The following is a 23,130-nucleotide window of genomic DNA, read 5'->3' as shown; positions in this document are numbered from 1 at the left end:
GTGGCCCGTGCGAGAGAGAGTCAACTTAGAGAGAGAGAGAGAGAGACGGCTTTGAAAGAGAGAGAGAGCCAGCTTTGAAAGAGAGAGAGAGAGAGGTTGAGGACACTGGCAGCAGTAGACGTCCTCCTCATCGGCGAGAGAGAGGAAGAGCGGGTCGACGGAGCAAGGGATCTGCCTCAGCCTACAGTAGGGAGAGAAGAGGCGGGAGTGGGCAGAGGCAACGACGTTGAGAATAGAGTCGCGATGTGCGTTGTAGAGAGGTGGGGACCCTAGTGAACAGAGGGAGCAACGTGAGAGGTTGCTGCCCTCGCGTGAACAAAAATGAGACAGAGAGGGTTTCCCTCTCGTGAATAGAAACGAGAGTCGAGACACCCGCGAGGAAGACAGCCAAGAAATCTTGCGTGAAGGTTACACCCACCACGGTTAGGGTTGCAGATCAATGGGAGTGTGAAAAAGGGCCGACAAAGGTAGCAATACCACCAAGAAGACGTGTGTTGCAGATCTCCATGGTTGCAGACCCCTTGCACGAGAGAGAGACTCGCGATTGCAGAGACATCCACGAACGACTGTCGAGGACCACCGCAAGTGACATCGGAAGGGTTGCAACAACGACAAGATCGAGTGACACTGACGCCATGAAACGTAGACTCTGATACCAATATTAGGATGTCAATCTTGCGATCGGTGCCCTACCAAATTTCTCAAAAAACGTGAAGGGCTTGGGTCATCATTGATATGCTCATGACGACTAAAAAACCATTGATACCATGATCGAAGGGAGAAACATGTTTCTAACAATAGGAGGCTATGGGTGCAATCAAAGAGAGATCCTCAATCACGATGATTGTACCCTCGAAAAGCATGAAGGAAGAAGAAAGGAGAAAATGAAATCTCAGATAGGAGAGTTCCCCAAAAACTTCCAAGATAGATTCATTATGGGGTTAAGTCCCCCTTAAATAGTTCAGGGGTGAACTGGTTCCAGTGTAGATCTGATCCAGTACAAATAGATCCAAACCAAAGCAAATATGAATCAGTCTAAGATGGATCCGATCTCAACAAACCAAACTAAAGCAAGAAGTCCAAAACCCAACGAAATACCCTGACCCAAATACTCATGGGTGTAAACAAGAAGAAATGGATCTGATCAATCCAAACAGAAAAAGAACGGATCTAGGTAGGTCCATGACAAAACATGAGAGGGAGAGAGATTAGGAAAGAACTTGCATGGGGATCCTATAGGGACATTAGAGAAAGCGAAAGTTTTTAGGAAAATTATATGCATGAGAACATTAAATTACCGAGACAGAGAGAGGGAGAGATTAAGAAACTATTATGCGGGATCCTATAGGAACATGAGAGAGAGAGAGATTAAGAAACAACTTGCATGGGGATCCTATAGGGAAGTGAGTGAGAGAAAGGGGGTTAACCTAATATAAACTCCAAAGTATACTCATGTTGGTAACTTTCAATATGAAAGGATTTTCCTTGTCTTTTAACCCTAACAATAGTTTAATTATTTATTAAGGTTAACCAAAGTATAGATAATTTTTCATGTTAGAGAGAAAGAGTGCGTATGTGTGCACGCACATGCGGAACCCGCTTGTAAGGACGGACCGTTTTCTAGTACCATTTTATAGTTAGTAAAATCCAGCAAAGCACTGGGTTAACCCAGCTGAATCCTGAGTAGGGACAAAAGAGTTGAGTCATGAGCCATTAGGTTTTCAAACCATAAACTATGGCATTAACAGATAGCAGAAAAACCAAATATTTAACAAATGAAACCTTCAGCAAAAAACACAATCAAGTAGTTAGATCAATTACAGCTTAGAACCCACCTGACTTGTCAATACGCTCAGAACCAGCCAAATCTACAACAACTAACTTGTTTTTCCTAACAAGGGGTGGCCGCAACCCTTTGAGTGAGAGCGAATTATTGCCATTTTCACTTGAAAGAGCTACTTCTTGGCCATGCCTTCCTTTGACAGCCCTCTTAACGTGTACCTGCAACAAAGACACATGAGCAAATCAACAGCCACTTATTAAGTAATGCATTAACAATCAAAGCAAAATAAAATCCCCAATTCTTTGGAAAAATAAAATTAGGAAGAAGATTCCAAGAAATAAAAGAGGTTACTCACCATGAGAATGGCATGACTTCGAGAAGATTCAGTATTCAGTTTAGTATTAGCTGCGAACCTGTGTGTTTCCCCTAAACGTAACAGCTCCACAAAACTTTGCTGATCTTTTATTTCTACCATAGTAGCCCCAGGCACTGAAACATCACCCGTCTTTGGGTCTTCCAGGATAGTGATATTATCATTGCCAGGGTCAAGGAGGTCCTGGATGGTCTCCATGTAAAGCTGCATTCAAGGAATAGGAACATCAACAAGCACCTTTTATCAAATCTTACAGTGACAACATGTGAGTTCACTGTATGCAACCCATGTTGCAAAACTAAATGATCCAAAAATAACTACAGTTAGTACAAGTGCAATAACTAAAATTCACTTTCTATACAATTAAAATTGACCACGTCTTTCATAAAAGACAATCTTTTAGAGTCTCTTTAGGGAATATGTAATTACAGTCAAGTACCTGCAAGTAGGAAACTGACACAGAATCAGTCTCAGGGGAAATATCCACAAGAATATCTTCCATCGAACGGACCATTATACCACGAGCTGCTGTGTCTTCCTCTCCAAGCCTTCCAAGAGTGAAAGTTTTTCCAGTGCCAGTTTGCCCGTATGCCATAACTGTTCCATTGTATCCCTCCAAAACACTCTGCAAGAAGATGGTGCTTCAACATAAATTTCAAGAACTCAACAATTTTCCAAAAGACAACATTGATTTCAGAGGTCGGAAGGGCTAGCACAACTAAAGGACAATCCAAATTTGGCACTCATGTTAGAAATACATGTGCAAGAACATCTGCCCAATTTCTTACAAGGAGAACCAAAGGGCATCAGATAAAAAGGTGGACAGAAGAAGACAAAACCTACTTAAAACCATAAAATCCAGGTGTAGCCCTAAGGTACAGCATATGAATTAAAACCAAGGTTGTCAGACTAGAAAGCGGAAGCAGGAAATGATACAGGAAGCGGAAGGGAGAAGTGATGCATTTTAAAATGTATAGGAAGCGGGAAGCGAGGATAAAAAAAACAATATAAGAATTGAATGGGAATAAAAATGGAACACAAATAACATGATTTTTTAGTGTAAGAATTAAATTTTTAATAAAATCTAAAAATGATGACTGCCAATTTAGAGAAAACACATGGAAGTGAGAGAAGCGTGAGAGGAAACACATAAAAAGTAGAGTGAAAAAACATATAATAAGGATAGATGAAGTGTGTGGAAAGCATAAGAGAAGCATGGGGGAATCGAGATTCCTATCAAGTTTCGGAAGCGAGGAGTATCACGCTTCCGAAACGAGTTTCCAGGAAGCGGGCTTCCCACCTATCTAAGAAGCTTCCCTGATTAAAACATTATAGACATGGGCACAAAAGAAAGAAAAAGAGCCAAGACAAAATAAGAAGGATAATATGAACCCAAAATCTACATCAAGAGTATCTAGAAAGTTACTTTGGACTTGATAAATTGCTGCATTCCTACCAATATCAGAATATTTAGAAACAAAGATTACACAACCAGGTTCCTCGTCCACACCTCACCCTTCTCCATGGCTCCACACAACCCCCCAACCCCAGGAAAAAACCTGCCAAATCACATTTGAACTAAAGATCACTCAGTAACTAGTAAGTTGCTTCCCTGAGCTATGGCATGCAGCCATTCAGACAACATGCCCTAGTGTAGTCTGTTCTTGATAGGGTAACATTAATTTGTTCCCAGACTTTTACATTTTCTTCTTTGAGTAAAAGACAAGTTGTACCCCATTGCAAATTATACAAGGATGGAGATGTAGAGGAGAATGTTAAGCTGAAAGTAGTCAATCCAACAATGAGTAGCTCAACTTAATATCAATTTGATTGATTATATTATAAATATGGGTATGATTCAGATGATGCATGCAACTATAGACATAATGATAAATATATGCCCAATTATTCATGTCAATTTGCAAGAATGCAGATACTGATTACGGTGTTAACAACCTTTCATAAGTTGTGCATAGGTTAACACATTGATAGCTTGAACACAACGGCAAATGATAGACAGTTCACAATGCATTAGCTAATATCCACAAGCCTTCCAATAAAGTAGAAATGAACGCAGGAGATTTTGATAAGAGTAGACTTACCAACAAAGATTCTATACTAAAAAACATGAAATGTAGTCTGGGTCTTGTCCAAATTAGAGTTCTGATTTCTTTAATGAAACATTAAAATTGTAGTTCAGTGTCTGTGAAATACCAATTTTGGATTTTTCTTTTCCCATTTTGATCCATTTTCTTATTTTGGAAGGTTTTACTTGAGAAAGTCAAACAACTAGCATATTTTTTTGGATCCAAGATCGGCAGTTAAACCCTTTCTTTCTCTTTTGCTGTAGCTCTTCTTCCTTCTACTTACTTGAACCAATCTGTAAAGCCGCCAAGATTGGTCCTCGTCTTTCTAATCTTCAAGAACTCTTTCTTTAACATGTGGTCGAAGAACCACTAAACCAGGTGGCTTTTAAAAAAGGTGTATTGTTTGGAGCACAACCTCTATTCCTGCCTGCTTGCTTGTACAAACAACACAGAGTTGTAGAGAAAGATGTCCAAAACCCCATTTTTATTTTCCAGCTAGTGCAGAGAAAAGGCCCTCTCAGTTAATATGACCCCAAAATGTGCACTTAGATATTAGCATTCTTTGGATTATCAGATGCAAGAAAGCTTTTTCCTATTTCCAAAAAGCAAAATTTAGCTTGCTCAGTCATCATCAATTTGATTGTTCTTCCAACCAGAAATTCAGTTTTGTATACATTAATTGAAAACCTTAATGATTAGCCAGTCTCAAATATCTTCAAAGTTCGGTTATAGACAATAACCATAACCATTCAAGTTGTTCATATTCAACCATGATTCTATTCATGTATGCAGCCCAATGCCAGATGCTGTAATTGTAGTGGCTTAAGTTAGTATATACACACATGGGCATCTTAAGGCTCTGTCAAAAAATAACAGCAAGCTAGATGACCATGCATCTGAGACATGTTTGAGTCAAATAAAACCATGGACAAAGATAAACTGATCATATGCATGTTAAGAGAAGCCCTGACAACAACTATTATACAGAGCAAGAAGTTGAAACCACGGTGCTATTTCACTGTTAAGACGTGCGGAATGGATCTTGGATCATTAGGATCCAAGATCCACACGTTATGTTATGTTTGAAGTTGTAAATGCATATGTGCTGTTTTGTGTTTTAAGTTGTAAAACTCCTTGACCCTTTTACCCTTTTCCTGTAATATTGTTGTAATCCCTAATGAGGGGCATACTTGTCCAATGTAAAGAAATGAGTTATAAAATCAAGAGGGCACAACTTTCTATGTGTTCAGCCTCTATTCTTTTGAAGAAAAGCTCCCTTCTCTCTCAAGTCCTCTTTTTCTCTTGGATGATTAATTTAGGGTTCAATACATATTGATGCCCTAATTTTTACATGGTATCAGAGCGGGTTAAGAGATTGATTCAACTACGAGTATCCCTCAAGATCTTCTTCCCCAATCTAAAGGTATTTTTTGGTTTCTAAATCAGATTTGCACCTTTTTCTTTCCTCTATCTATCTCTATTCCTTGTTTTCTGATTCATCTCTTTATTTCTTAAAAACCCAAAAAAAAAAAGTGTTTATATTGCAACGTTATTTTTCATCCTTCCAAAAAATGGCTGATCTTGAAAACTCAAAGCATTTCTTTCCTTTTCTTTTGGATTTGCTTCCTCTTATTTTGATATCTTTCCCTTTGCATTAAGATTAACATTTAATAGATGGGTCCTAACGCAAATCCAACCTTATCTTCCAACTTTCTTCCTCAATTAGTGTCCAAAAAGCTTTCTAATTCCAATTATCTGATTTGGAAAATACAAATTATACCTTTTATTTTGAGTCAAGATCTTGCAAGACTGTAATGAAGTATGCGGAAATATAAAGAATGCTTAAAGCATTCACAATGTCCTACACAAATACAAGAGAAGTCCACTATGGGACAATACAACAAGCCTTAAAAGGCAACACATAAAAAACAATATGGGCTTTATTAGAGAGGAGCTCTAAAACATCAAAATACAAGAGGGGGAAGAACCTATTTATATAAAGGGAAAAAGGGGAGCACCATTGGGGGCTCCCCATAGAGTCGTTGGGAGCCCCCAACGGTCACATTTGTGACCGTTGGGAGCCCCAACGGCTCTATGTGGGGCCCTTTTTGCATGGAATAAATAAATAAATAAATAAATAAATAAAAAAGAAAATACAAAAATTAAAATGAAATAAACTATCCTAAAATAAATAGTTGTTTCTAAAACAACTTACGAAAAAAACGAAAATACCCCTATCAGGTATTATATATATATATACGCGTAGGAATACATGTATTTTAACACCCCCTCAAACTTTACGAGGAGATGACCGAAAGTTTGCTAAGAAGAAAAATGAAACGGGGTGCAAGAAGTGCTTTAGTGAAAAAGTCTGTCAATTGATATTCTGATGTGACATATGGTAGGGCAACTGTTTTCTTAGATATTCATCACGAACATGGTGGCAGTTTATCTCTATATGTTTGGTGCGCTCATGAAAAGTGTGATCGTTGACGATATAAATTGCACTTTTGTTGACGCAACATAACTTCGAAGGACCAGAGATGGCAACACCCATATCTTTGATAAGACTTCGACTCCACACAAGTTCCATTGGAGTAGTTGTCATAGCCCTGTATTAAGCTTCAGTAGATGACAGCGAGACTTTTTGTTGTTTCTTGCATCTTTATGCAATTAAGGAATCTCCTAAAAAAACACAAAAACCAGTAGTTAAGATTCTATCATTAGGGTTACCTCCCCAATCTACATCAGTATAAGCAAGTAAATTTAATGAGAAAGATGATAATAAAAATAGCCCTTTAGAGATGGTATTTTTGATGTATCTAATGATCTGTAGCATTGTACTCATATACGCAATTGTAGAAGCATGCTGAAACTGGCTAGTAGAGTGAACGGCATGCGCAATATCTGGTCTGATGATAGATAGATAAGTGAGAGAACCAATAAGTTGTTTGTAAAGTGTAGGATCTTTTAGAAAAACCCCAGCATTCAGTCTTAATTTTGCATTGATCACTTTAGGAGTCTCCACCTTCTTGTCATCTGAAATTCCAGATTTAGTACATATATCTGCAGCAAACTTCATTTGTGAAAATATATATCCTCGAGGAGAATATGCTACTTCAATTCCTAGGAAGTATCTTAGGAATCCTAAATCAGACATATCAAAGCTATCTTTTAACATATTTTCAACATTACCAATACCAACCGGATCATTTTCTGTGATAATCATATCATCAACATAAAGTAAAAGAACAACAATATTAGTTCTTGCACTTTTTATAAAGAGAGCAGTGTGATAGAAATCGTGGTTCCTTCTCTCATACACAAGACCAAGCACGGAATGGGAGAGAGACGAGAGAGCTGCAAAATTCCCAGTTGAGGGTTGCGGTATTGGCTTCTCATTAGCTATATCTTGTTACAATTACTAGGGTACAAAAATACCCATTACACAATAAGTGAAATTTACAACATGCCATTAATGAGCATGTGCTTAAATATGTATTTTAACTTTTAAGTAAACTCGGATTGGGTTTGGACCAGTCGCGAATGATGACTTATTTTCATCCTCCCTCAAGTTGTACATGGTTTTGTACCATAAACAACTTGCCTTTCAACATCCAAATATTGTCCTTGATAAGTCCTTTGGTAAACAAGTCAACAATTTGATCTGCAGTCCGAACAAATTCTGGTTCAATTTCCTTCTCTTTGACTTTCTGTCTTACAGAATGTTGATCAATTTCAATATGCTTGGCACGACTGTGGTAGATAGGATTAAATGACATGTTGATGGCACTTTGATTGTCACATAAGAGAAGACATTTAGATATTGATTCTCCTACTTTTGTCAAGAGATGTCTGATCCATATTAGTTCAGTTGTAGCAGCTGCCATTGATCTATATTCAGCTTTTGTGCTCGACCTGGCAATAGCCATTTGTTTCCTACTGCTCCAAGAGACAAGATTTAGGCCAACGAAAACACAATATCCTGAGACTGGCCTACGCTCATCTAGATCTCATGCCCAGTCTGCATCTATGTAATATGATGTTCATTCATACTCTTTTTGTACAAAAGACCATCCCCAATAGTTCCTTTCAAATATCGAAGAATGTGTTTAATAGCTTTCATATGCTCAATACGCGGTTCATGCATGAACTGAGATACCTGATTGACTGAATAGACAATATCAGGGCGACTAAAGTTGAGGTATTGAAGCATCCCTACTATCCTGCGATATCCTGTAGGATCCTCATACAAATCTCCATCTTGGGAACTGAGTTTCTGAAAAAGTACATTGGGCGTGCTTAGAGGCTTGCAATCTTCCATACCTGCCTTGCTGAGAACATCAATAGTATACTTATTTTGGGTATGTGGCATGCCTTCAATAGTTCCGTCAACTTCTTCTCTAAGAAAATATCGCAGTTTACCAAGGTCCTTCATCTTGAACCTGTGGTTCAAGAGTTCTTTGACCTGCTCAATATGTTCATTAGAATTACCTGTAATGATTATGTCATCAACATATATCAATAACAAGGTAACTGTGTCTTTACATTTGAATATGAAAAGAGAATGATCAAGAAGAGATCGACTAAAACCATATTTCTCTATTTCGAGAGAAAAACTGTCAAACCAAGATCGAGAGGCTTGCTTCAAACCATATATAGCTCTCTTTAATCTACACATATTCTTTGGAGTTTCCTTTTGTATACCCAGTGGGTTGCTTCATGTATACTTCCTCCTTCAGAGTTCCATATAGGAATGCATTTTTTACATCCAGTTGACTGATAATCCACTGATGCTCAATAGCCAATGATAGTATGATTCGAATAGTGCCCATTTTCACAACCGGACTAAAGGTCTCATCATAGTCTTGTCCTTGCTCCTAGGTGAATCCCTTGGCAACCAGTCTAGCCTTATATCGCTCAATAGTATCGTCCGGCTTATACTTTATTTTATACATCCACTTGGACCCAACCACATTTCGATCATGTGGTCTGAGAACAATCTCCCAAGTCCCATATTCATGAAGAGCCTTCATTTCTTCATTCATGGCTTCAATCCATCGCTTAGAATTTGCTGCTTGATAAAATGTTATGAGTTGATCTTGTTAGAATTGTATTTGTCTTGGATATGGATCCAATATGGGATCCATATCCGTACGTATGCTCCCCCATATGAGCGGTGGCATACTTGTAAATCTTGTAATGTTTTCATGTATTTTGTTTAGAGGAGGAAGATCCTATATATGCATAATTAAAGAGGGACACAGATTACGTGCCCTACTTTTCTCTCTCCTTTTGGCGTCTCCCTCCTCTCTTCCTTTCATCTCTTCTCTTTTATTACTTTGATTTTCAGATTGAAGACTGTTCTCCAAAGCTTGAAGGCGCTCTATCTTGAAGACTTATTCAGATTCTTACATGGTATCAAAGCGGAACATCACCTGGTAATCCAAATTCCCAAATTTGTCTTCTCTACCCTAACCCTAAAGTCGTTATTTCTGCCGCCATTTTTTTTATCTCCCTCGTTCGTAATACTCTGCCTGCGTCAACATAGACGCAGAAATACCCAAACCCTAATACCTCTTTTTCTGTCTGCATCAATATAAACACAGAAATACCCTAACCCTAATTTTTTTTTCTGTCCACGTCAAAATATATTGTCTGTGTCTATTCTGATTGTTATTCTCTTGTGTTCTGTGTTCATCTTGGTGATTTTCTTTTATGCATACTGGTTTTTCATACGTGACCTCTTGCTAGAATCTCTGCCCTCCTTCCTGCATGTTGTTTTCCTGCGTGCTATCTCTTTTTCGATTGCTTTTCGAACAACATATTCTCTGCTAGCATATCCGCCATCCTTTGCGGGTAATTTTCTGCTAGTTTCCTGTTGGGCTTCACAGCAGCACTGCTTTTCTCTACTTCACGTCAAATGGTGCTTCTTTAATCTTACATTCCAGCATTATATCAGCACAACCATGTCTGCCCTCTCTTCGAGTTTCCTCTCCCAACTCATCTCCCAAAAGTTAACCCATTCCAACTATTTGACGTGGAAACGTCAAATAGTCCCTTTCATTAAAAGCCATTGTCTATATGGTCACATTGATGGCTCTACTCCAGTCCCGCCTGAATCGATTTTGTGTGAAACAAAGGATGCTACTAGTTCGGTGACTGCTACAGATAATATCCCTAATCCGGCATATGCCGTATGGATGGCACATGATCAGGCTTTAGTTGCTTATATTACTTTTACTCTCTCTGAAGAAGTGCTTGCAGGTATAGATGATGATATCTCAGCTTTTCAATTATGGAATATGCTTGCAAATACATACTCTCAAGTTTCAGAAGCTAGATATCTCCAATTGAAGCGTCAATTTCAAAGCATCAATAGAGGCTCCAGATCTGTACTTGAGTATCTCTATGAGATTAAAAATGTCAGCGATCAACTTGCCATTATTGGTCATCCTATTTCAGACAAGGATAAAGTTCAGCAGGCCCTCAGTGGACTAGGGTCAGAATTTGATATATTTTGCACTGCTCTAGAGGTTCTTCCTACTTTACCCTCTTTTGAAGACCTAAAGGCAAAATTGATCCAGCATGAGGCTAGTAGAGTTCACAGGCATGATGCTTCCCTTTCTACTTCACCTAGTGTTTTAGTTACTTCTACACATGGTATGTCAGGACAGCGTGCACATACTTGGGCTCACACATCCAGCCAAGGAAAGGGTATTCTTCCTACTCCTCAGGGCAGTACTCCTGTTAACATGCCAAAGCGTATCCCTACATGTTTCTATTGCAACAAGAGAGGACATGTTAAATCTGAATGTTGGCACAATCCTCAGAACAAAGCCAAGGGAGGTCGACGTGATCACAGGCCCACCCCCTCTACCACTTCTAGATCGTCTTCCTACTCCTTCACGCCCGATGCACAACAACTCCTAATGATAGCTATGTCCAACCTGAATCTCAAGCAAAATGATGATGGTGTCTGGTATATGGATTCTGGTGCTGCCGCTCATGTGACAGATGATGCAGGTAAACTCTCTAATGTTTCTCCATATTTAGCAAAAGGTTCTGTAGTTACAGGTGATGGCACTCATCACAAAATTACTCACATTGGAAATGCATATGTTTCTTTGCCGCATACTTCTCTTCCTTTACACAATGTTTTAGTTGTCCCTAATGTCAAGAAAAACATTATTTCAGTATCTAAACTCATTGATGACTCTTCCTCATCAGTTGAATTCAGTCCTTCCTCTGTTTTTGTCAAGGATCCTCTCACCAAGACGATATTCGCTGAAGGAACTCGTGAAGGCAACATGTACGTCCTCAAAGAAGCTCCTCCAGTGTCCAAGTCCAGTCCACCTGTTTCCTTTCCTATTAGTCCGAATGAAGTCAATTTGACTCAAATTGATATGCCCTCTGTTTGGCATAATCGATTAGGCCATTGTAGTCATTCTTTTATTTCTAGTCTTGTTATGGATGGATTGTTGCACAAATCCAGTTTGAGTCCTGTTAATAAGTCAGGCATGTGCTCAAGTTGTCAACTTTGTAAGAGTCATGCCCTCCCTTTTAATTCCATCAATAAAAGAGCTTCTAAATTGTTTGAGACGATTTACTCTGATGTTTGGGGACCCGCTCCTGTCTCATCTTCTTCCGGCAATAGATACTATGTCATTTTTGTTGATTCTTTTTCTCGCTATACATGGATACACTTCATAAAACACAAGTCTGAAGTGTTCCATCTGTTCACTCAATTTCATGCCCTCATTCAAAACAAATTTTCATCCAACATAGTGCATTTTCAATGTGATGGTGGTGGTGAATATTTATCATCTGAATTTACTGAATACTTGCTAAATCATGGCATCACTAGACAGATATCTTGTCCACACACACCACAGCAAAATGGCATTGCAGAACGCAAGCACCGGCACATTGTAGAGACTGCCTTAAGCATGCTCCATGACACTGATCTCCCTATGACTCTATGGACTGAGGCATTTCACACGGCTGTTTATGTTATAAATCGATTACCTAAAGAGGTTAAGAAGAGTTAGAAATCCATAGTGAAATTCTCATAAACTGGGAGTAGGTAATATTCCATGACTTCCTTGTTCATTTCTTTCTTGACCCCTTCTTTCCCGAAAATCATACCTACCACGTCCTCGCCCATAGGCAACTCCTGTGGCAAGGACATCGTGTGCTCCAACTTGAGCATGAGTATCTTCAGAAAATCCCTTCAAGGTCATCTCATATTGTAAAAGCTTCGCGCAAAGATCTTCAAATGTAGGTAAATCTGACAAACACAACAAAAAAATAACCATCATATGATAATTCAATCCCCGCCCACTTAAAGTTTGTTGCATCATATCTTTGTCACCAACTACACATCCCACGATGGCCAACTGATCTGTAATGGTCTTCATTTTGTTTAAGTACTCCATGATAATCATGGAATACTTCCTGAGCATTTGAAACTCTTTCTTTAAAAATATTACCCTGGCCTAAGAAACTTGAGAATATGTCTGAACCAATCGGTGTCATAATTGCATTGTGGATCAGTCATATAGAATTGCCACAAGCACTTCCTGTGACAATGTAGAAGTAATATAGGCAACCAACGCCTGATCGTGCTTCATCCAGGATACGTACTCTGAATTTCTAACATAGGTAATAGAAAGATCGCCCTCACCATTCTTTTCTTCTTGTGGTATGAACTCTGGAGGAACAGAAACAGAAACAGAACCATCCAGATGTCCAGAAAGGTCCTGACTTCTCATGAATGGTATGATTTGTCGCTTCCAAGTTAGGAAATTGGATGTTCAGTTTCTCAGACACGAGTTAACTAAGAAAGTTTGAAGAAAGACCAGACTGAGAGTGAGAAAATGAGTCCATATTCTATCGAAACCAAAAATAAGAAGGAATAAGAAACAAAAAAATGGCTTTACGACAAAGACCCAAGTACTATTGAATTCTAATAAAATTCAGAACAGGGACTTAGTATTAGAGAATTCTACTGCCACCGCCTTTTTTTTTAATCGATTGGTATGGTAAACCCGAGGCAGAAAACCAACACTATGTATGCAGTAAGAATCTGTTCTGAATTAAAAAATCAATCAAAGAGGCACGTTACTTTGAAAATAACGTGTTTTCTTTCAGAATATGAGAGACAAGCAGTACAAAACAGAGAAGAATATAGAGAATCTGATGAATCTGATATGATATGAGTTAATCAAGACATATCTGGGATCACTTCCAGATCTGAGTCTGATATGTCGTCAACTTGTAAAAAGATTTAACGTGATCCTATTCAAGCTTTGAAATCACGCAAAGATCAAATGATTCAAATCTGATCTTGCATGATTATTTAAGTTGTTAATATATAAGATCACGTGCAGCAATACGATAATATGAAAACGTGAACAAAGAATCAGCAATATATTAATACGACAATATGAAAAAGGATTTGTGTGATTATTTAAGCTTTGAAAGGAAGAATATTAGGCAAACAGAGAATCAAAAATATGATAACGTGAACAAATCCAAGTTTTGGAAGAGAAATACGTTGGATTTTGTAAGAAGGAGAAACATGTTATTTTAAATGATTTGATTTGAAGACAAGAATAAAGGGAGAAATCAATAAGGAGACAGAAGAAAATCTTGGATTTAGAAGAAGAAGATTTGAAGAGGCTTTACCGGATGAAGAAGTTTTACCAGATGTTCATAAGAATATCACGATCCTCAAGGTTGGAAACCTTGCTCTGATACCATGATAGAAATCGTGGTTCCTTCTCTCATACACAAGACCAAGCACGGAATGAGAGAGAGACGAGAGAGCTGTAGAATTCCCAGTTGAGGGCTGCGGTATTGGCTTCTCATTAGCTATATCCTATTACAATTACTAGGGTACAAAAATACTCATTACACAATAAGTGAAATTTACAACATGCCATTAATGAGCATGTACTTAAATATGTAATTTAAGTAAACTCGGATTGGGTTTGGATAAAAGTCGTGAATGATGACTTATTTTCACAGTGTCAGTATAACATGAACGAAAACCCAGTTTAATCGTGACATCACTAAATCCATCATACCAAGCCTTGGGAGCTTGCTTAAGACCATACAATGCTTTTAAAATTTTAAGTGTTTGACCTTGTCCAATGTTATACCCCAACGGAGGATCCATATATACTTCTTTGTTTAATTATCCATTAAGAAAAGCATTTTTTACATCTAATTGATACATAGGCCATTTTTTAGTTGATGCTACAACTATTAAGGCTCTAACAATAGTCATTCTTTCTACAAGTGCAAAGGTTTCCTCATAATCAATTTCATATTCTTGTGAATATCCTTTAGCAACTAATCTTGCTTTGTAACGTTCTAAGGATCCATCACTTTTAGTTTTAACTTTAAAAACACACTGGCATCCAATGGGTCTTTTGTTTGGAGGAAGTTTAACTATTTCTCAAGTGTTAGCTCTTTTGAGAGCATCTAGTTCAATTTTCTATGGCTTTGATCCGATAAGGTATATTTTTTGTTTTATGATAATGTGTGGGCTCATGATATGAATGAAAAGCTATTAGACAAGCCCTATAATTAGGTGTAAGTGAATCATATGACACAAACCTATTTTGTGGAATGGTTTTTCTAGAAGATCGTCTAAGGGAGGTTTCTCTTATAGATTCATTATTTTGAGAATATTTTTCTATGGCACTTATAGGTTTATCTTGTTCACGCCAGGTATAAACATGTAGATTTTTATCAAGGATGTTATCACTACTTGATGATGTTTCGATATTAGATACTTCATGATGTGTATCATCCATAATTTCAAAATGATTCAAAGAATCATCATACATAATTTCCGTTGGGGAAAGATCATACAAGAACATGTAATCGATTTCATCTTTCTTATCAAGTATTTCAAAACCATTTTCATCTTCTAAGAAGGTCACATCTTTTGAAACATAAAGTTTATTATTTTTGTAATTAAAGCATCTATATCCTTTTTTATTTTCACCGTATCTAAGGAAAACACATTCAATCGCTTTGGGAGACAACTTGTCTCTTTTATGCAAGAGGACAAAGCATTTGCAACAAAAAATACGAAGGCGATTGAAATTGGGTGTAAATTTAAAAAAAAATTATAAGGAGAGATATTTTTCAAGTTTGATGATGGCATACGATTTATTAAATATGTGGAAGTTAAAACAACTTCGGCCCAAAAAATCTTAGGAACATTTTTGGAGATAAGCAATGTTCTAGCGGTTTCTACAATATGCTTATGTTTTCTTTCCGCTAGCCTGTTTTGTTGCGGAGTTCTAGGACATGATCTTTGATGACGAATTCCATTACGCTTTAAATAATTTTGAAAATCATTAGATGCTCCAGTTAGAAGGTTGGAGAAATGGGAAAATATATTAGTTAAAAGAGGTCGGGGTAGGCCTAGGAAGACTTGGATGGAGATGATAGGAAAGGATATGAATGCTTTGAACCTTACCGAGGACATGGCATTGGATAGAAATGATTGGAGGAAAAGGATTCATGTGGAAGACCCAAAATGAATTTCTTTTTTTGGTTCATATCGCTGACCCCAATTGTTTTGGGATGAAGGCGTAGTTGTTGGTGTTGTTGTATTAGATAGGTATTCTCCACCCGAATCGGATCTAAGAATAGATATGCTACTTTGAAATTGGCTTTGAACTTTTATGCAAAATTCTTTAAAGAAAGAGATTAAGATTAAGAAAATAAATCTACACATATCTAGTAAAGTCATCAATGAATGTTACATAATATGAATAACTACTTTTAGATATAACCGGAGATGGACCCCAAACATCCGAGTGCACCAATTCAAAAGGTCGTGTTGAAACAAAAGCTCTAGTTGAAAATGTAATAGACTTCATTTTGTCAAAAATGCAATCTTTGCAATTTATATCTTTTTCTTTATAAAATTTGTTTCCAAAAGGAAAAAGATACATTTTAGAGTAACTTGGATGTTCAAGTCTTTTATGCCAAGTTTCAATACTTTTATCTTGGACATAAGTACAAAAATAGTTTGTAGGAAGAGACAAATGATCCATATAGTAGAGATCTCCCTTTCTATGGCCATGTCAAATTCGCTTCCCGAACTGGAGATCCTGCACAAAGCAACCCTTAGATGAGAAAGATATTTTAGATCCATAGTCGGCAATTTGGGAAACCGAAAAAAGGTTTAGGTTTATTTTTGGAACCACTCTTACTTTTGAAACAAAAAAGTTTTGAAAGTTATTAGAATCTAATGTTCCTATACCTTTTATTTTTAAAAAAGTTTCATATGTCATAGAGACAAGATATTTTTGAATTGGTACAAGCATCGGTTAAAGCATTTTCATGAGGAGTCATATGAAAAGATGCTCCGGAATCTAGAATCCAAGAATACGTACCGGGTGAAAATGTAGAGACAATAGTGGCACCCGATGTAGAGGAGGTAGACTTGAGTAATTGATGAAGAGTCATGGATATTTGACCAAGAGTTTCTTTGAGATTCCCGTTCTTGCCTTCATCTTCCTTTTTTGTGATGGATTCTTCAACGAAAGCCACCTTAGGCTTGAAAGTTTCATTTAATTTTGGGCAAGCGGGTTTAGTATGACTCGACTCATAGCAATGATGACACACAATCATCTTTTTACCTTCATTATAGTTTTCTTGTTTTCCAAAATGTGGTGGTTTATATGTTTTGACATTGTTGCCTGGTTTAGATACGGCAAGGACTGCATCTATATTTTTACTCATGTCAAGTCGTGTTTCTTCTTGAGTGATTTCGATAATGGCATCTTCCAAAGGAGGAAGAGTGGATCTATGGAGGAGTGAGGATCTTACTTGTTCAAATTCGGGACAAAGCCCAAATAAAAATTGAAACAATCTTTCTTGTTCCACTTGCTTTTGTCTAAGTTCAACATCCTTCGTAGCCACTCACTTAGGCTCTAAGAGAGTCAATTCATCCCATAGTGAATTTAGAACACTATAGTAATCTTGAATGCTCAAATCGCCTTTCTTAATGGTTCTTACCTTTTCTTGCAAAAAGTAAGCTTTTGCAAAGTCTTTTTGGTTATACATATCCTTCATAAAAAACCAAGTCGCATTGGCTCGGCAAAATTTAGCAATGTTTGCACATACCTTGAGTTCAACATTATTCATAAACCACATTAGGTTTTTTGCATGATTGTTTTCTCAATCCTCCACCTTTTTTTGGTGTTCTTCAATTGCTTTTAGGCGAGCATCTCCCTCAAGAGATTTTTCTTGATCTGCTTCGATCTTGGTGAGCTTTAATTGGGGTTTCAGAATAAAACCCATTACATAACCCCAAAGTTTCTTACCTTTGAGATTATTCTTCATCGTGGATGCCCACATCATGTAGTTCTTGCCATTGAGCTTGAAGGATAGCTCGATTTTGGATTTCATTGCACCAACAAAGTATGAGAGAAAGAATGGAGAGCTTTCAACTTTCAAGAACCGTATGGCTCTGATACCATGTAATAAAGTATGCATAAATATAAAGAATGCTTAAAGCATTCACCGTGTCCTACAATGGACAAATACAAGAGAGAAGTCCACTATGAGACAATACAACAAGCCTTAAAGGAAACACATAGAAAAGAATATGAGCTTTATTAGAGAGGAGCTCTAAAGCATCAAAATACAAGAGGGGGACGCCCCTATTTATACAAAGTGAGAAGGAAAAAAGATGAGCACCATTGGGGGCTCCCCATAGAGTCGTTGGGAGCCCCCAACGGCTCTATGTGGGGCCCCTTTTGCGTGGAATAAAAAAATAAATAGAAAAAAAGAAAATACAAAAATTAAAATGAAATAAACTATCCTAAAATAAATAGTTGTTTCTAAAACAACTTACGAAAAAAGATGAAAATACCCCTATCGGGTATTATACATTATATATATATATATATATATATATATATATATATATATATTTTTATATCATAAATATATATATATATATGTGTGTGTGTAGGAATACATGTATTTTAACAAGGACATCTAGATAGATCGGTTACTAGCACCCTTCGAGCTCATTGTCCGAGAACAGAAAGATGACAAAGGGGTAGTAACTTCTTCTGTAGTCAAGAATCTTGACTGTGTCTAGGATGTGGTGTGACCAAGCCTTGGTAACGTACATTACCTTCACCCTATCACATGAGGTATTAATTGGTATTCCAGATGACTGTACAACCAGTCAGCCGTGAAACTGGCTTGCACTCACATACTAAGATTTCTAAGGCAAGAGTGTTGTTTTTTAATAGAGAAATCCAGAATCAGAAGGAGTACTAAGTATAATGGAGTACCTCAACAAGATGAAGAATGTTACAGATCAACTCGCTATGATCGGGCATGAAGTGTTCGATAAAGATAAAGTATTGCAGACTCTGAATGGATTGGGTGTTGAGTTTCATGTTCTAACCACTACTCTTATATGTCATCCCCAGCTTATTACTATTAATGCACTCAGGTTGAAACTGAGTTAGTATGAGATGAGCATGAAAGGTCTAACTGAGGGCACTGGAGACAGGTTTGGAGAAAATCTGCAGGTATTGATTGCAGGGAATTATCGTGAGAAGAACAGTATGGTAGAGGAGGGAAAGGCATTTTCCCTTTTCCCTCTAATGCTCAGTCCCTTAAGGATGGAAATCAGAATGTGCCCACCTGTTTCATTTTTAAAAAGAGGGGGCACATCAAGATGAACTGCTGGTTTAAGGACGACCCTAGATATAATTCAGATACCAAGAATTCCAGTCAATCGAAGAATCCAGATAGCTCATTGATCAGATGAAAAGGAATTACTGATTAATGCATTATCCAATTTGAGTTTCAGAAAATCTGAGGATGGCACGTGGTATGTGGACTTAGGGGGAGCCAATCATACTACAGGCGATGCAGGCAGGTAAGTTTTCCACTTTGATTTCAAGAAACCAGAATCTTTTAACCGTCAGTCCTTTAGTAAACAAATCTGTGATTTGATTCTCCGTTCCAATATATTTTGCTTCATTTTGTCGATCTTCAATCGTCTGCCTGATGAAGTGTTGATCTATCTCAATATGCTTTGTCTTACCATGATGTATAGGATTCAGTGATATCTTTATAGCATTCTGATTATCACATAATAAAATAGATTTAGGTAAAAACTCTCCTAACTCGACCAAAAGATGTCTAATCCATGTTAATTCAGATGTGACGGAAGCCATCGCACGATATTTCGCTTTTGTGCTAGATCTTGAAACAGCCATTTGCTTTTTACTACTCCATGAAACTAAGTTCCTTTCAAGAAATACACGATAACCAGTTACTGACCTTCTTTCATCTGGATCTCCAGCCCAATCTGTGTCTGAATATGACATTAACATTAATGTGTCATAATTTTGACTTCTTTTCTCATACATTAAGTCGTCTCCTATGGTACCTTTTAAATATCGCAAAATCCGTTTGATTGCCTCCATATGTACAGTTCTTGGTTCATGCATGAACTGAGACACTTGATTCATAGCATAAACTATATCGGGCCTAGTGAAAGTCAAATATTGGAGCATGCCAACTATGCTCCGACAATTGGTGGCATCATCATATATGTCTCATCTCTACTACTTAGCTTTTAGTGAATGGGAGATGGGGTGGCCACTGGTTTGCAATCCTTCATCCCGCATGTAGCGAAAAAATCAATGATATATTTATATTGAGTCATTGTTAACTTCTCCTCTTGTCTATCAACTTCAATCCCAAGGAAGTACTTTAACTCTCCAAGATCTTTCATTTGAAATTTGTTGCTAAGTAACTTTTTTACCCTTTGAATGTGTTCTTTTGAGTTTCCTGTGATTATCATGTCATCTACATATTATGCACTCTTCTCTTTTGTATATGAATAGGGAGTAATTAAGATAGGAATGAACAAATCCATATCTCTGAATTTCTTGGGAAAAGCTTTCAAACCATAATCGTGAAGCTTGTTTTAACCCATAAATGGATTTCTGTAATCTACACACATAACCACTTGGATCACCTTGAGAATAGCCTTCTGGTTGTTCCATATGCACCTCTTCTTTCAAGTTTTCATGAAAAAAGGCGTTCTTGACATCCATTTGGTTGAGTGTCCAGCCATAATCAATAGCTAAAGACATGACAATGCGAATGGTACCCATTTTTATCACAGGGTTGAATGTTTCATCATAATCCAATCCATGTTCTTGAGTAAATTCTTTTGCCACAAGTTGTGTTTTGTATCTCTCCACACTACCGTTGGGCCTATACTTTATTTTATAAACCCATTTGGATTCAACAACATTCTTGTTCAAAGATCTTCGAACAATTTTCCATGTTCGGCATTTATGTAGTGCTTTCATTTCTTCATTCATTGCATCAACCCATCTTTTATATTAATAAGCATGATAATAATGCTTGGGTTCTTCCTGAGCTTCTATGGCAACAAGAAACGCTTGATGATCTGCACTAAAACTTTCATAACTAATCCACTTCTCCATAGGATGTTGTATTTGTGTCGATCTTCTCAAGGTTATGGAGTTATCATGTGTCGTCACGGATCCTTTCTGTTCTGGTTCTTGGGGCATAAAACGGGATCTTGTAGCTCTGGTGTAAACCTGTCCCTCTATAAATTTGTTGTGTGTTTGCTCCATTACCTCACATTTATCATCAATTCCTCCTATGTTAGATTCGGCACTGACAGTTCTGTCCTTTTCGGCATGTAAAAATAATTCCGCACTGAGCCAAGGTTGATAATATTCAATCTTAAATTGTTGATCTTAAAGAATATTGGCATTATCTTTATGCTGAAAGAAATTCTCAATAAAAACAACATTTTGTGAGATACGAATGGTTTTGGTGGCAGTCTTATAGCAATGATATCCTTTATAGCTGTCGGTATATCCAACGAATCTGCAAATACTAGCTTTGTTCCTAAACTTATTTTGTTGACTCTTGTCAACATGAACATAACAGATGCAACCAAAGAACTTCAAAAATGCATAATCAGGATGTTTACCATATAGCACGAAATACGAAGATCGTTTGTTCAAAGCTTACATGAGAAGACGATTTATTACACAGACTGCAGAATGAAAGGCTTTCGTCTATAGTCCTACTGGTAAATCGTTGGCATCCATCATAGTAAGTGCATTCTCTGCAATGTGTCGATGCTTGCATTCTGCAAGACCATTCTGTTAAGGGGTGTGAGGACACGCCACCCTTCGAACAATCTCATTCAGTTGCGAAAATTCAACAAAGTCATTGGAAATATATTCCCCACCTGCATCACTTTGGAAATTAAGAATGGTGGATGAAAATTGATTTTTGACATAGGCATGAAACTTGCGAAAGATGTCAAAAACTTCAGATTTTTGTTTCATAAAAAATATCCAGGAATAAAGAGAATAGTCATCAACAAATATAACATAATATCTACTTCCGGAAAAGGATTTTTCTGGAGCAGGACCCCGAACATCAAAGTGCACAATCTCAAAAGGTTTCGAAACTCTTTTATTTATGAAATAAAAAAGAATTACATGACTGTTGTAAACTTGGAACATAGTGTCTTATTCAAATCATGACTCGAGCTTGTCTCTGGGATCAGTTTATAAGAGACAAGATTTTCAATAAATTTGTGACTACAATGATTCAACCGGCTACGCCAAAGATTGGCATTATTGACAAGACTGGCGGTGAAAACAGGAAACTTCTCAGGAGTCGAAGTTGATGATGAAGAAGAACACTTTTGCAATGGATTTTCTTTGAAGATGTACATGTTCCAACGTCGCTCCACTTCAGCGTACATTGTCTTCATGCGAAGATCATTCACATACACAAAAGGAGTGAAAACAACGCAGGAATTAGTATCATCAACAAGTTTAGAAACAGACACTAGATTTTTCTTGATATTGGGTGCACAAAGGATATCAAAAAGTTTAATAAACTTAGACTCAGAAGAAGGAATAAAGACATTTCCAACATAAGTGAAGGGATGTTTGGCCCCGTCTCCCGTGACAACACTGCCCTCGTCAGAATATCTAATGGGACTAGAAAGTTTACTTGTATTTCCGATGATATGGCTAGCTGCTCCAGAATCAACATACCAAATTCATTGATCGTCTTGTTTTAGATTCAAGGAGTTTAGGGTAGTAACCAACGCATTAAGATCACCTATATTTCTTTCGCCTCCAGTAATTATTTGATTCATAGTTGATTTAACTGGATTGCCTTTATGATAATTGGAGTTGTCCTCTGCATTGTACTTGGGATCATCTTTATGATAACAATTAACTTTAACATGCCCAGGCTTTCAGCATATAAAACCGAAGCAGGTTATATGTCCCCCCTCCCCTCGAAGACGCATTGTTTGCTACAGCGCGTGTTCGGAGGTCCGAATGAGCACCACATATATAAGCTTGTGGGGCTCGTATCCCCGTGTGTGTTGACATCACTTAGCATCAGAGTCTGGTGCGGTTGCAAAGACTTAAGTACCCTTTCCCGCCATTCTCGCCAATCCCGCCAAGAAACGGCGGTTTGAGAAAAGGACAAAAATGTCCTCCATCTAGAAAAGTGAAACGACAGTTTGAGAACCTCCATCTAGAAAAGTGAAACGCCGATTAGAGAATAATGTTAACTCTTCAAAGTCCAAACGTTCTGGTTTCGCCCTAAACAGTAAACAAGCACCATTTGCTATAACAGGAGCTCCATTTGTCGTCGTCTGCTTCCACCAGAGCACCCTTTGTCGTCGTCTGCTTCTACCGGAGCACCCTTTGTCGTCGTCTGCACAATGGCAGCATCGTTGCCACCATCGGTTGCGTCTACCTTCTGGGTGTTTCTCCTCCACTGTCAGATTACCAAAA

The 23,130-nt window shown here is 37.6% G+C and overlaps 1 protein-coding gene across 4 annotated transcripts in view; it reads right to left on the bottom strand.

The window, feature by feature from the left end:
* The window catches only part of LOC149840215 (kinesin-like protein KIN-UB), a 149,591-nt gene that overhangs the window by 75,577 nt on the left and 50,884 nt on the right, over positions 1-23,130 (bottom strand). For all 4 annotated transcript variants that reach the window (XM_090003072.1, XM_090003073.1, XM_090003074.1 and 1 more), the window contains exons 4-6: positions 2,596-2,781; positions 2,139-2,360; positions 1,836-2,001 (exon numbers count right to left, since the gene is read on the bottom strand). In XM_090003072.1, coding sequence (XP_089859198.1) covers positions 1,836-2,001; positions 2,139-2,360; positions 2,596-2,781 — 574 coding nt within the window. The remainder of the gene's footprint in view (positions 1-1,835; positions 2,002-2,138; positions 2,361-2,595; positions 2,782-23,130) is intronic.

This window comes from Nuphar pumila, chromosome 4, assembly GCF_984573655.1.
Source record: "Nuphar pumila chromosome 4, dmNupPumi1.hap1.1, whole genome shotgun sequence".
NCBI classification, from domain to species: domain Eukaryota; kingdom Viridiplantae; phylum Streptophyta; class Magnoliopsida; order Nymphaeales; family Nymphaeaceae; genus Nuphar; species Nuphar pumila.
The sequence above is the reverse complement of the archived record's forward strand: the minus strand, read 5'-3'. Positions and strand labels throughout refer to the sequence as shown.